Below are 15282 nucleotides of genomic sequence, written 5' to 3'. Positions count from 1 at the left end.
GAGGAGGAGGAGAAGCCAACATTAGAGCAAGAAAAGAGCAGAGAAGGGAACTCCACGTGGGCCTCTGCGGAGGCCAGGGAGGCGGAAAGGTGGGAGGGGGCACCCCGAAAAGGCAAGGAGCAAAGAAAAGGTAAGAGGTGGAAAGAATAGAACAACCCAGAGTCCAGGAACAGGAAAGTCTGAATGGAGCGGAAGCAGCAGAGAGAAAAAAGAGTCAGCGAGGGAGAGAAAGCCCTGGAGGCATCCTGCTCTCGCGGATAGAGCTGGCCTCTGACCCAGCTGGACCAGACACGCCAGGCGCCCCGCCACAGGGAATAGGCCCTCAGCCTGCAGGGCCCCCAGAAGGCTGGAGAGCAAAAGGGAGGAAAGAAGTCAGAGCTTAGGAGTTAGGGGCTGGGGGCTGGTACTTCTGGACTGGACCAGTGACGAACTGTTAATTTACGTAACGCATAAATAGTTTTTTTCTAACTGTACAAATTAATGAAATGACTTAAGAAACACAGCAGACAGCGGACTTGGCCCAGTGGTGAGGGCGTCCGTCTACCACATGGGAGGTCCGCGGTTCAAACCCCGGGCCTCCTTGACTCGTGTGGAGCTGGCCCATGCGCAGTGCTGATGTGTGCAAGGAGTGCCCTGCCACGCAGGGGTGTCCCCGCATAGGGGAGCCCCACGTGCAAGAAGTGCGCCCCATAAGGAGAGCCACCCAGTGTGAAAGAAAGTACAGCCTGCCCAGGAATGGTGCTGCACACACGGAGAGCTGGCACAACAAGATGATGCAACAAAAAGAGACACAGATTCCCGTGCCGCTGACAACAGAAGCGGACAAAGAAGACACAGGAAATAGACACAGAGAACAGACAACCGGGGTGGGGGGGGAGGGGAGAGAAATAATAAATAAATAAATAAAGCTTAAAAAAAAAACAAAACAGTGGTGTTCTGTGGGCAGAAGAAGACAATTAAGATTTACCAAGCAACAGATACTTTATATACATTACTTTCTAGCATCCCCCAAAGAAGCCTCCAAGAGAGGTGTATTATTCCTATTTTTGAAATGATGAAACAGGCCCCAGGAGATTGCTGTCTTGCTCAAATTCATGGAGGAAGCGAGTGGTATCTTTGAACCCAATCTCCTTTGGGCACACATCTTAGGCTCTTCCCATTACATCACGCTGCCCTTTCAGCGGATGAGTGAATCACGTTATTCTTTCAAAATGCTACATCCTGATTTTACCATCAAAAACTGAGTGATGCTCCCCCCACATTTCCCCGTCCTGGAATAAGGCAGCCGGACAACATGGCATGATAAAAAGATGCCGGGCCTTGTATTCAATCCACAGCTTTACTCCGGGGTTTAGGCAGTGGATATCACCCCTTTCAAGCCTCAGTTTACTCATTAAATTGAGGATAACACCAATTGGCTAGAGCTGTTGTAAGGCTTAAGTACAACGATATAATTCAAATGTAAAATGGCATTAATTTCCTGTACAACTTAGTCCGTTGGACAAAGTGTCACTCTAAGATTGCCCTTTTGTGCCTCCGTGAAGGACCTATGGGAAGATTTCAGTGAGAAATAAACTGAACTTTCCAACTGCTTTTTGCGACCCACAGGGTAAATGTCTTCTACTGGAAAAACAGGAGACACTTAAAAAAAAAAACAACCTGTTCTTGATGTTAGCAATTTGAAAATTGTTAAAGGCAGTCTGATATTATGGGGTACATACTGTCCTATAATTGAGTGCAATTGTTTTCTATGCTTGTCTGGGTAAAACTGACCTTTGATTTTATTTAGTTCAAGCAATATTTCAACACAGCAGTCAAACATTGCAGCCCCTGATTACAGCTCAGCTGGCACCAGGCCCCAACCCTGGTCGGAAACCAACGCAGCCCGGCTCTGACAGGCCTGGGAAAACCTCCTCACGTTAGGTAGGAAGGTTTCAAAATAGGAAACTCTAAGACCCCAGAGCAGAACTTTCGACCAGTGCACCCAGGAACGTCAACTGAAATCACCAAAGAGTTCAGGGAATTTCCTCTTCGATGGCATAATATTGACACATATGTCATCAGTTCACCCAACGAGATGTCACACAGGCAGCCCCTGCGGATGAAAAATAAGCTTTGGGGCTGCAAGCTCAGCTTTACAGTAGCTGCCCAAATGGGCTGAGGGGGTTCCAACAGGAAAGGAGAAGTGGCTGCAAGTCACGAGATGTTCTTTCTACAAGGGCCTTGGAAATGTTCCACCCGTGCCTGGTACCCATGAAGTGGGGAAGTGGGGACAGCCTGGCTTTTCCCTTGGAAGCCCTCCTTGCTCCCTTCTGATCCCAGTTCCCCCACTCTCCACCCCCGTCTACCCCCAGGCCTGGTATTCTGTGATCCCAGCGAAGTTCCTGACTACCCAGGGCTGCTCCCTTTAAGATGCAGTAACAGCAGAGTATAAAAGGCTGTCTAGTCCTATCCTTGCCAGCTTGCCAGCTGTGCTTCCTTAGGCAAGTTACTTAACCTCTCTGAACTTCAGCACTCTCCTGTGTAAAAAAGGGAATAAAAATCCCAACCATACACGATGGTTGTTAAAAGGAAGTGAACTAAAGGACAAGACTGTACTATGTGCTTTACCTTTATTTGTCACTATTTCTCCACAGCATCCCTGAGGGAGGTGTTACTATCCCCATGTTGACAGACGAGGAAACTGAGGCAGGGAGGTGTTAGGGAATGCCCAAGTCACACAGCTGGTAAGCAGCAGAACTAGGATTGGAACCCAGGCACACTGCCTGCTGAATCTGTTCTCTTAACCACTAAAGTATATTGCCCAGTGGATGTTAATTTTACACCCCCTTCCCTCAACTCCCTGCCACAGCCCTGTCACCGAAGCCTGCTCTGCCCTCTGGTCTCATGTAAATCCAGTAGCCAGGAAATTACAAGCCTTTTCCCCAAGTGAAGTCCCAGCATAACTCCTCAGGACCTCCTTTATCAAAGTCTTGTCAGAGCCACATCGGGAAGGCCGACTGCACCAGAGGAGAACTACGAATGCAGGGGACACGCAGCGGTACCATGGGCGCAGCACAACGCCCGAGGCAGGCGGTGGGCTGCGGGCAGCATGGCCCAGGATCTCTCTCTCCTAACGTCCTTCTTTCCAGCCCTAGATGCCAGCAGGGGGGCTTGTCCCCCAGAGGGCCATCTCCAGCCTGGGGACAAAATTCCCAAAATTCCTCCTTGTTCTTTCCTTGCACATTTCTCACAAGCTGCAGAAGGCTCTACCTCCTGGGGAGAAGGCATTTTGGAAGCCCCTAGGACTGGGGCTGAATTAAGGGCCACGGGAGGCCAGATGTAGCTCCAGTCCTCCTTGGAGCAGCTGAGATAAATGGTCCAGGCCATGGCAAACAGCCCCGTGGGTTGGGTGCCTCCCAAATCCAAGGAGCGCAATCGTATGGGGACTGGCAGTGACCCCAAGCCTGGTGCACACGGTATCCCCTGAGATCTGTAACTTGGCAGCCATCCCCCACCTGGCCCACCTACCTGGCCTGGCCCAACTCAGCAGGTCCAGAAAATGATTTTCTACGAGCCCACAGGGAACCCACTAGGCTTCCACAATCAAAAGGTGACAGTTTGGCCACGCCTGGGGCAGGGCCTAGTACCTGGACAGCTAAGATCTTGGCTGAGGGCAGAAAGAGTTGAGTCCCACACAGGAGGAGACTGGGCCTTTAGCATCCAGGCACAACACAGAACCTACAGGTCTTCACCCTTTTTGGTCATGCCACAGTGCAGAAAGAGGGAGAACTTCCACCAGCACCCCACAAGTCCAGGGATTGTCCCTGGACCAACATGAGCAATGGTGAGGCTGAGGAAGCAGCCGTGGGAGATGCAGAGGTGGGCGAGGGCCTAGCTAACTGTGGAAATGGGGAGAGCAGCCAAGTTGCGGGGTTTCACATAGGAGACGTGAGGCCCAGGACACACCTCCTAACACCTAACACTAAGCAATGCTCAAGCAGGGCCTGGGCCCGTGGGGCCATCTGGAGAAGAAGGAAAGTCTGTAGCCAAGGTATCAAGATTTGGAAGCCAATAACAGGGAGGTGAAGATGGTCAACCACCACCCCAGGGAACCGAGAGTACCTACAACCCAAGCAGGAGAATCCCATCCATCAACCATGTGGGATCTAATGCCCCTCTAGACAGAGGTGGAATGGACATCACCATGCCAGGGTCCACAGGATGGAGAAATAAAATATGGACTAGAGTGGACTTACTGATATTCCACTACAGAACTACTGTGACTACTAATGGAAGAAACTGTAGCACTGATCTGGGGAAAACGGCCACGGCAGTTGCTGAGGGCAGGGAGAGGGAAGAAGAGATGTGATGTGGGGAATTCTCAGGACTTGGAATTGTCCTAAATGATACTGCAGGGACAGGTGCTGGACATTATGTATCCTGCTATAAGCCACTGAATGGACTGAGGGAAGTATAAACCATAATGTAAACTATTATCCATGTGGTGCAGCAGTGCTCCAAAATGTATTCACCAAATGCAATGAATGTGCCACGATGATGAAAGAGGTTGTTGATGTGGGAGGAGTGGGGGGGGGGGTGAAGGGGGAGTATGTGGGAACTTCATATTTTTTAATGTAACATTTTTTGTGATCTATATATCTTTAAATTTAAAAAACGACAATTTAATTTAAAAATTAAAATAAAAAAAATAAAGAGTTGGAAGCCTAGCAGGCCTTGGGACAAGGTGGATGTCTGAGCAGAAATGTTCAGCAGGAAGTGGGGCTAATGGGTATTACTCATCACAAAGAAATGCCTCTTAAGTAGCTGAAAAGGAACTGCATAGCAAAGACAGAGAAGGCGGCAGTGGCATCTTCCCCATCCAGGCCTGATTCTGAGCAGAACCAGCAGCAGAGGAGACCTAGGGCCAGACTGCTGGCCACCCCACCGGAGGCCAAAGTCACCACACAGGGGGCAGGGGCCAGAGCAGGGAGTCAACCATGAGGGGGAGGGGAGGGGAGGGTGTTTTCAGAAAACGAATATTAAAAAATTCTTCTCCAAATTTTACGAAAAAACTGTAACGGTGTGAACATATTGCTAAGGCCCCCCCTCTTAGAAGGGGCTATAAAAATGCAGCTTTTTAAGCTTCCCAGTAAATCCACTTCAGGCCTTGGAGTTCATGACAGCCCTTCCCGTAAAGTTCTGGAAAGTAAACCTTGCAGAAGAAAGCAAGCCAAGACTGTTTCAAGAACTTTTGCCATTATTATTATTCATTTAGAGACCTGAATTGTGCACAAGGGAATCGATTCTACAATTACACATTGCCTGGGATTTCATAGTTCTCAAGGCATTTTCGTAAACAGTTATTTCACTGGACCTTTAAGGCACTCTGTGAAGGAGAAAGGGTGGGTATTGTTTCTATCCCCTCATTCCTCAAAGATGTCCCGAGTGTTCTCCTCTGCTGATACTTGGGTGCCACCACGAGCAAGGTCCAGGCTGCCCGCCAGCAGCTTACAGAACAGTGGACAGCCCACAGTTCTGCCATCCAAGCACTAACCTCGTGTCTGGGATGAAGCATTTTTAGGGTGTTTCTCCCAAGTCCCAGTTGTGAAGCAAAGGAAACTTGAGCCCAGAGGAGGTGAGCAAATTGGCAAAGGCCAAACAGTCAGCCAGGAACAGAGGAGAAAGGACCCAACTAAGATTTATTGTGGGTCAACCATGTGCTGTGGCCACACTATCCGTCATCACAGACATCTTCTGATGACCCTAAAAAACAGCTCGTTTTCAAGTAAACTGAGGTCCAGAAAGAGTCAAAGTGTGCCCTACCTTCACAACTACAAAAGGAAAGAGCTGGAGATTTTTCCCAAATGGATCTGAATCCAAAGACCAAAATTCTTTCTCTTAAACCAGTTTCCCAGCCTTCAGTCACATACAAACTACTCTCCATGACCACAAACAATAATGTATTCTTTAAATCAACTTTAATTTTTTCCTTTTAGCATTTTAAAAGCAATAACATCCTCCAAAGCAATAATATCTATGAAATTGCTATTTTGACCTGAATTCAAAATTAAAGGTTGTCATCTCTGTACCACCTGAAACTGTCTCAGATGCTATTCAGAGAAACATCGCTGTCCAATTTTTATGTGTCCTTTTGGGTCACAGTCATGATGGGGATTTAGACAAAAGGAATGCTCCTTGCCGTGATGCCCCAGCATTGATTTAGCCCCTATTAGCCCTGTGTGGCTGGACTCTGAGATAGGAAGAAAATAATAAAATGCCCCAAAAGTTCCAAGGATGAGAAAACTGGTAATGCTCTCTCATTAGGATGATTTCAAGGCTAATTAAAAGATGAGCCTGTGACTACATTCTTAAAATGGGAGACCTTCCCAGTTGGAAGATTATTAAAAGAACACAAGAAAGCACCATAGAAGGAGAATGGCCTAGAGCAGCAGGGGCTTAGCTGGGTCCAGACTAGCCCTCAGGCAGTTGTGCAAACTTGGGACTGTCGCTTCCCTGTCTGGATGGCTCCACGTGGCCAGAAATTATGTCTGCTTTGTACACCTCTGTGCACCCAACACCTAGGAGAGTGGTTGGCACATAGCAGATGTTCAATAAAGATTGGTTGTGTGGTTGAATATCAATGTATTTACCTATAAATGAACCAACTGACCATGCAGGTCTCTCCCAACAACCATCCCAACCAGTGGAAATAAGATGTTCTATCCCAGGAAACCAAGGAAAAAAAGAGAGTATCCGAGTAGAGACCCCCATATCTACAAATCATCATAGAGATCCCAACGAATTTAACAGATGCAAATGGAAGGAAAGAACCAGATAAAACCTCCAACTGAATCACAGAAGGAGCCCAGTGGCCCCACCCCGGTGAGAACATACGTTGGTGGCTCTGCAGGTGCACCAGTGGTGGTGCCCAAAGAGGAGCCCCTTGAGGGGCAGTCTCGAGCGGACAGTTCCAAATCTCCAGCCTTCATCCCACACTGATCAGGGACTTGGGTGAGAACAAGAAGCACTATTTATCAAATTCCTAGACGGCAAGAAAGAAGGTGAAAAAGCAAATTTAATGCATGGCAAAATCAGAATCCAGAAATAGTAGTCATGCAATGTGATGGCATACGGAATCTAAAAATGTAACACAGAAAAGAAACAGGTATTTTCTCTCTGGGTGCAAAAAGGCAACTGCACAAGTTGAGAGCTTGGGTGCAGGTAACTTGCCATACCCTAGAGTTCTGGTTGACTGCAGTTGGAGTATGAGTCAGCAGGGTGACATGGATGCCAAAAAGCCTAATGCAATCAGTTTGCAGTAACAGAAACACAGTGCTCGGAAGTGGGAAGACAAAAATCCCTTTCTACTCTGTGCTAGAACACTGTTGTAATTTCTTGTAAGCATCAAGAAGGGCACAGACATGTTGAAACACAACCAGAGAAGAGGCAAAACTTGGGAGGGAAAAAATTCAGAAGCGAAATGGAGGATATTGGGCCTGGAAAAAAAAAAAAGTCAAAGGCTTGGGAAAGAAAGGGGAAAAAAACACGAGCGCTGTCTTCAACTATTTCAAGGGAAATAAAATTAGGCTCATTCACCAGAAGGGATAGCAGGGGAGTGAATATTTTCTGGCATTTAGAGATGCCTACCCACAAAATGCACTACTGGTAAGATGGTAGGGTCTCCCCTCGGGAAGTGGGTAGAGTGGGTTGGGATTAGGGCAGGGCTCTGGGCCACACAGGGGCCAAGGAGCGTTCCAGCCCCGAGGGGGGTTTCCGAGGCTGAGCCCACCGCGCTGTGAGGAGGCCGGGAAGGCACATAAACACAGGCATCTCCCTGGACATCTGCACTCAAACGCCCCAACACCGATTCTCTCTGCCATCTACAAGGTACTATTCAAAATTGGCAAGAAGTGGCTGGTTTCCTCTCCGGAGAAGCCAAATTTCTGTGCATTTTCCTCTAAAAACTGAGGCCTGGCTCTGTGGTATAAGGCACACAATGAAAGGCAGAAGCGATTTAGAAGTAGCTGCGGAGCGGAAAAGGGAACGTACGATGGGAACCGTCGTGTGTGAAATGAGCCCTGACATGAAGCAATCAAAATCAGAGGGGCCCTTCTCTCCTCCCAGCTGTGCAGAGAAAGTGTGTAGGACACAGGTCTGCCTTCTCTTTCCACCCCAGCTCAAGTTGCTCAGAGAAGAACAGGCCTGTTCCTAAGGCAGCCTCCACTAAGACCTGAAATTCGGCTTGACAGCTTCTCCCGCTCAGCCAGGCTAGTTTGACAGCCAAGCCCATCAAGAGGCAGAGGAATAAGCAGGACGCCCAGAAATGCATCTCCTTCCTCCTAGAATTACACTGGGCTCCCACTAACGGAGCGTCTGCTACGTGCTCTGATACTGGGTCGGTAGCCTCTGGCTACCCACACACAGCTTTGCTTCCTTCCCTTCGTCATGAGGTTCCGTGCTGCCCACTCCCTCTGTTCCTGCCCAGAGAAAGCACAGTTCCATCAGCCCAAGAAAAAGCCCCGATCTGAGTCTGGCTTAAATTCTGGCCCTCAACATCATTTCTTCTTTTGCCAAACGGATCACAAACTGGGAGGCCTCTCAGCCAAGGCCAGCCCACCCCACTCCTCCCAAAAGACCCAACTGTGGCCACAGTCAGCCCGTGACGGGAGGAGCCATTTATCACTGACACTGTTTAGAAGCGCCGGCGCATGGTGATCATAAAAAGCAAACTGGCTTTTCATCGGCTTCTTCATTGCTTTAAAAAGTCTCTACAGACCAGGCACACAGCTAGGGCCGTGCCTGGCAGGCTGCTCCCACTGCCCCTGCTTCCTGGGGAGGCTGCTGTTTGGAAGGTGGTTCCAAACCCTCTGTCCGCCCATGCAGCCCTGAGCAGACACCCTGCTTCTCGGCCGCCTCGTCAAGGGCATACAGTGAAGTGCCCAGACACTTCCCAGGTGACAGCTGGACATTCGCTTTTTAAAGATCAGGGTTCAAATGCCCGTCAGACTAAATCCAGTGACCAAGGGAAGCTGAACTGCATTTTCCATAAACGTTTAACTTTCACTTATCCTTATCAACTTGCATCCCTAATTTCTCTTATAGGCACAGAAATACCCCCATCTATAAATATGCCCATTGTTCACCGCAACCATAAGTCCACCTGTGCACAACGCCAGGTGTCAGCAAGAGGGTGTTATATATTAATAAGAGGGCGTATTTTATGCATGATATTTTTGTAACCCACAACTTCCCTGGTTTAAAGAAAATGCAGCTGGCAGCAAGGTGCACCCCTCGCTGTCCTGCACCATCTCCCACGGACTCTTTCTTGTCCTCCCAAGAGGCCAGGGCACTGCCTGCGGCAACCAGCTTCCCAGGTGTCTTCCCAAATGCCTCCTCCTCCTGGCAGCCCAGCCACGGAGGAGGAAAAGCCCTTAGGGGCGAGCTAGAGGCAACAAGCGCCAGGCCTTCGGACCGCCCCTCCCCGGTGCAGGTCAACTTCCAGCCACCCACCCACCCGGCAGGCTCTGGCTTACTGGAGCTGGAGGTCTCCGCCTGCCGCAAGGTGCTCAGAACTTTGTGGATGTCCTTCAGGCTGGTGTCTCTCTGGCTGTACAGAAGCAGTCTGCGGGCATCTGAGAACAGGCGAGACACGCTGCAGGGTGTGGAAGGAAAGCAGAAAACCCAACTTAGGTCAGTGGCCTCTCCGAATTTAAGAAGGACACTGCCAGGTACACAGGCCCCAACCTCGGGCCCAGGTCCCCCGTGGGCAGGCTCTGGTCCCCTCCTGCCTCTCCCCGCTCCCCAGCTTCACGGATACCCCATGCACCCACTCATCCACACAGCACCCCTGCCCAGAACATCCCTCCCCACATGTCCACACAGCCAAATCTCACCACCTTCCTCTCCCAGGAAGCCCTCCCTGATTCTCTCTCTCTCTCTCTCTCTCTCTCTCTCACACACACGCACACACCCACACACACACGCACACACCCACACACACACGCCCTCAGGGCCAGCTTATCCATAAGGTTCAACAGACACAGGGCCCTGAGCCCCACACAAGTCTGCCTGGGTTCTGTTAGCCCAGGGGTTCTTAACCTTTCGTGTTCCACGCACACCTTTGCCAGTCAGGTGAAATGAATACTACCATAGCTTTTTGTATACATTCATAAGTGAAGGAAGTGCTAGATTTCAGTTAGGGGTCAGAGAAAATAAAGATAATAAAGTGATTTTTTTCAATTCAAGCTCACAGATTCCTGGTTAAGAATCCCTGTTTTGGGAAACAGATGTGGCTCAACCAATTGGGCTCCCGTCTACCATGTAGGAGGTCCAGGGTTCGATGCCCAGGGCTTCCTGGTGAGGGCAGGCTGGCCCACGTGGTGGACTGGCCCACACGGAATGCCGGCCCACACTGGAATGCCACCCTGCACAGGAGTGCCCGGCCGTGTGGGAATGCCGCCCAGCACGGGAAAGCTGCCCCACACAGCAAGATGATGCAACAAGAGACACAGAGGAGAGAAAATAAGAAGACAGAGCAAAACAGGGAGTGGAGGTGGCGCAAGAGAGTAATCACCTTTCTCCCACTCCGGAAGGTTCCAGGATCAGTTCCTGGAGCCGCCTAATGACAGTACAAACAGACACAGGAGAACACAAAGCGAATGGACAGAGAGGGAATGACGGGTGGGAAAAATAAATAAAATAAATCTTTAAAAAAAAAAAGAATCCCTGTGTTAGTCTTTATACCACAGCAGTCTTGAAAATCTCACCCTTGCTATTTCTGCATGGAGGAAGAAGACCGTGAAAGCTACAGTACCTAGGGCCCACGAATGTACAAAGCGGCCCCATCTGCCCCGTGCAGCTTCCTCAGAAAGGGCTTAAAGCATCTCGCCAGCCGTTAGTCCACTCTAGCTCAAGTCATGGTTCTGTGCATTCCAAGCTGCAGACAGCAGGGATGATACAACATGATGGGGCAGCAAAAAAGGTAAGAGGAGGTACCAGAAAGCAGAGAGGGCAGAACTCTCACAGTCTTGGCTGCCAGCTCCTTGAGGACCCTTTCCTGGGCTCATTTTTGTACCCCTGCTCCCTAGCTCCCAGAACCAGCCTTTTCAGATACACAGCAAATATCTGCTAAAAGAGCAGACTCATTAATGCATGGAGCTCATGTGCCTTGTCCACCCTCCCTGCTTACTGCCCGGGTTTGAAGGAACAGCCCCCAAACAAACGGCTTTCCACAGCACAGCGTCGCTGCTCCTACAGCGCACCGAAGCCAGGGCCCCGTCTTAAATTCTGGCACCACTTCTTCCTCCCCGCATTCTGCAGATTCTATCTCACAAACCTTTCCCAAAACAGGGTCCCTCAGATCCAACCTTTCAAAATTCTCCCGAGAGGAGAAGCAAAGGCAAAGTTTTAACCAACAAATTTGAGCGAGAAAAACCTGATCTGGTACTTACATGGATTTGTTAAAGTTTCCAACTACCCCAGGAGCCTCACCAGGAGTCGGATAGCGGAAGCAGGGGTTGTTGGCATTACAGATAATCCCTTGGACCCAAGGAAGTGTTCCTGCGGACGGCATGGCTTTGTTTGGAAAGTGGCCTGTGAAAATCGAGACGGAAAACACAGGGAGAGAAAAATGACTCGTTTTACACGATTCCGAGACTCGACTGGACTCCTGCTCTCTCTGGGCTCTGCGCACACGGTGCTCGGTCCCAGCAGGGTCTGTCTCGGTTCCCACTTCCCAAGCACTGCGTCTTCTGGACTAAGCTGACCCCAGGATGGAAACCTGGCACCGGATGGTGGGCCTCTGGGACCCAGACAAGGTCCTTGATCGACCTGAGCCTCATCTGTATGTAGAATGGGCTTCCCGATACCTACCTCCAACGAGCAGCCAGAGGACCAAAGCTTTCAGGGCAACAGATGGGCTTTGGAGAGGCCCTGATCGGTACCTCCACACATTACACACATTACAAAGTGGGTTAGCAGGCCTGACCGACCGGGAGCAGACCCCGCCTCTCCGCCATCCGCCCCAAGCCCCCTCCCTCACAGCCCCCCTTCCTGGGTAGCCCAGCTCTCCTCAATCCCCTCGTAGTACTGTCCTGTTGGTTCAGAATTTGTTAGTTTCCCCTCCTCTGCCAGCTGGAAAGCTCCTCGAGGGTACCTAGGAAACATGTGATTGGAGGCCAGATGTCCCCTGCAAAGCCACACTTGTTTTGTCGGGGCTGCTTTGCTTCTCCCCAAAAGAAGGAGGCCCAGCGGGTACATTATCTCACCCTCCTCTCCCTTCACGGTGGAGGAGCTCCTGGGCTTCGAAGACACAGTTTGTGTAGTCACCAGGAGATGCTGCTTCTGAGGATCAAGACGGACGTACCTTGGGCCAGGGGCCCTCCACCCTCGGCCCCAGGATTCCTCAGCACAGAAAAGCCTTGGATCCGGCTTTCAACATATTCTTGGGATTATCTATGACCCCAGAAGAGTTAGAAATCATTAAGAAGGATGGCTTCAAATGGTGAAGAGGCCTTAGGGTCAGACAAATTGGGGTTCACCTTTAGGCCCTGCAACCCACTCAGCAGCAACAGTGGCCAGATCACGGGGCCTTCTAACCCTCAGTTTCCTTGCCTGTAAACGGTGATCAAAAGTACAGTCCACTACACAGAGTTGTGGTACTCCGTGAGCTCTTACAGGTGGAGCACTTAGCAGAGTGCTTGGCGCAGAGGAGAGCTCAATGAATGGGTCTGCAGTGACGGTTAAGTCACCTGGTGGTGCGCCCACAACCATCCTCGCTCCATCTTGCCCGGCCGGGAACACTCCTTCCCCCGTCTCACAGCTCTGCCTCCCTTCAAAGCGGGAACCCTGGTTATTCATCTGTATATTTTCAAGCAGGCCTGCTAATTGAGCCTCCTAAGAAGTCAACCCATACCCAAGACTTGGGCATTCTGTATTTCTGTTCTGTACTGGGGCCCTTCTTTTTTCTCTTTTTTGGAGGTACCAGGGATTAAATCCAGGACACAGGAGGCAAGTGCTCAACCCACTCCCTTTGTGTGTGTGTGTTTTGTTTGTCTTTTGTTTCAACTGGGGCCCTCTTTCGGTCTTTTTCTTCTGACCATACTCCAACCAGAGAGGCAACATCCAAAGCAAGGGTATGACAAGATCTGATCTACTGCAGCCACCCTCTGCAGGGACTCTGGCCTGTTGAATATTTACTTTATCTCTTTATCTCCCTGTTAATAGTTCAAGGAAAACCAAACAAGGCCCCTTGCCTAGGTCAGCCGCTCCTCATTCAGGGGAGATTTATGCAACCCAACCAAATACTCAAGGAACAAGAATTCTCTGCTTTAAGCTCCAGAAGATACTGGCACCAAGAATACGGTGGTGTTGGGCAAAAGCAGCGTAGGGCAGTGAAGGTCTATCAGGCTAAACTTTGGTGGGAAAAGCAAAGACCCATACATGGGGAGGGGGCCCATATGATCACAAGCAAAAGCAGGATGAGGACTTGGCATTGACTGCACAGGATGACACTAAAACAGCACAATGGATTCCCAGGGCCCAGGCACGTCTGCGGGACCTTGGTGGCTCTGGGTTGAACTGGGAGAGCTTTATGGGGACATTATCTACCTAATCCTTTATTCCCAGGGTCAAACAAAACACCCCCTGCAAGCTTCATCTTTTCTCTCACCTCAACTCTTCTAGCCAGCCCCCCAGGAAGTAGTGACAGCAGGAGGTCAAGTGGCAAGAAGTGCAGAGATGGATTGAAAAAGCCGTCTGTCTTCCAGAGGTACAAGGTTCTCACAACATTTCTGAGAATGTGTGGTCTGGAGCAGCAGGGATCTGGGTTCAAAACTCAACAACTTGCCCGAGGTCACAGCACGAGCAGGTAGCAAAGCCAGGATTCAAACAGACCCCCATTTGTCTGATCCTAAAGTCTGTACTATCTCCCCTACACCATGCAGCCTGCTTGTGATCATTCCAGAAAGACAGAATAGCCTAACACGTCAAAGACAGCTAAGTCTGGCCTCAAGCCTGTACTCTGGTGGGGCTCGGAGTCATGCTTGAATAAAATCAAAGATGCCTTTGCTCATTAATAAACAAAAGAGAAGGCAGAACTACTGCAGAGACCCATAAATTCAGTGAAGATTTCATATTGTATGCTCAGTTCCTTTCAGGTGAAGTTAGAAAATCACTTCTGGGCGGATGTTTTTGAGGTTTTGAGTGAGGAAAAAAAATGAATATATTCACTGGGCATTAGCAAATTAACTGCTAGAACCGCAAGGACACAATTAGAAGGTGGGCCCCATCTCCTCCCCACGAGAGTACCCTGCAAGCCTATGGGGCTGGCAAGGGGTGCCAGGGAGAGGTCACGGGGCATTGGGGGGCAGTTAGTTAACGGTAAGGAAAGTCCCTGGGCAGCGGAGCAGAGCTCTCAGCGAGACCTCCCGTGTAAACGTTCATCTCTGAGACTGGGACGGCTATGCAGCGAGCCCGGCGGGAGAAAGACTGTCCTTGTGGGAGGCTGACACTCACAGCAACCTGAGAAAGGTATTATTACTCCCCTTTTAGAGATGAGGAAGCAGAGACACCACTGAAAAGCTGTCACTTGCCCAAGGTGATACAGCTGGGAAGTACTGAAGCCAGCTTCAAACCCAGGGCATCTGACATGGAGAGCTAGTGCTCCTAGCACTGCATGATCATTTCTACTTCCCAGCCTCCCCCGCCCCCGTAAAGGACATCCTGGAGGCACATGATCGGGAGCTCGCATCCCATAACCCGAGCTTTCCTTGACCTCTATCACTTACTGGCTCTCTGACCCTGGCAAGTCCTGCCCCTCTTGGCGCCTCTCCTTACTTATCAAGAAATAAAAGCAAATGAGGGTAAGTCTACTGTACAAGGCTGTCATGAGAAGCAAATGAAATAACATAAGTCAGCCTACAATGGTTTATAAACCCTGCCTAAACTGGCATTTTCAGTGATTCCTAGATTTAGGATGACGTTTATTACAACTGTGTAATAAAGGCATCTGCCAATGAAAAAGGCTGGCTGGGAGCAGATGTCAGAGGTGTGCCGGCCTGAAGGGAGGCTTCTTAATCAGTACTTTCAGAGCTACCGGGAAAGTTATGGGCCTCTCACCATGCCAAATGCCCGGCCAAAGTGCATGATGATGACGATCGCCGTTCGCTAGGATGGAAAATGGGCTCCGGAGTTTAGGCCTTATTCAAAATTCGGAGGCCTGGCTTTTCCATTCCAGACCTTTTTGTGGGATTTCTTAAAGGTAGCTTCCTTGGGAAAGGCCAAACATGGCTTCTGCCCACT

The 15282-nt window shown here is 50.0% G+C and overlaps 1 protein-coding gene across 4 annotated transcripts in view; it reads right to left on the bottom strand.

Annotated features, from left to right (window-relative positions):
• ABCA1 (ATP binding cassette subfamily A member 1) overlaps positions 1-15282 on the bottom strand; it is a 135941-nt gene that overhangs the window by 89079 nt on the left and 31580 nt on the right. For all 4 annotated transcript variants that reach the window (XM_058302588.2, XM_058302586.1, XM_012526704.3 and 1 more), the window contains exons 4-5: positions 11433-11574; positions 9516-9634 (exon numbers count right to left, since the gene is read on the bottom strand). In XM_058302588.2, coding sequence (XP_058158571.1) covers positions 9516-9634; positions 11433-11574 — 261 coding nt within the window. The remainder of the gene's footprint in view (positions 1-9515; positions 9635-11432; positions 11575-15282) is intronic.

Source organism: Dasypus novemcinctus, chromosome 8 (genome assembly GCF_030445035.2).
Source record: "Dasypus novemcinctus isolate mDasNov1 chromosome 8, mDasNov1.1.hap2, whole genome shotgun sequence".
Classification (NCBI taxonomy): Eukaryota; Metazoa; Chordata; class Mammalia; order Cingulata; family Dasypodidae; genus Dasypus; species Dasypus novemcinctus.
Note: the sequence above shows the minus strand (reverse complement) of the source record. Positions and strands in the feature narration are given on the sequence as shown.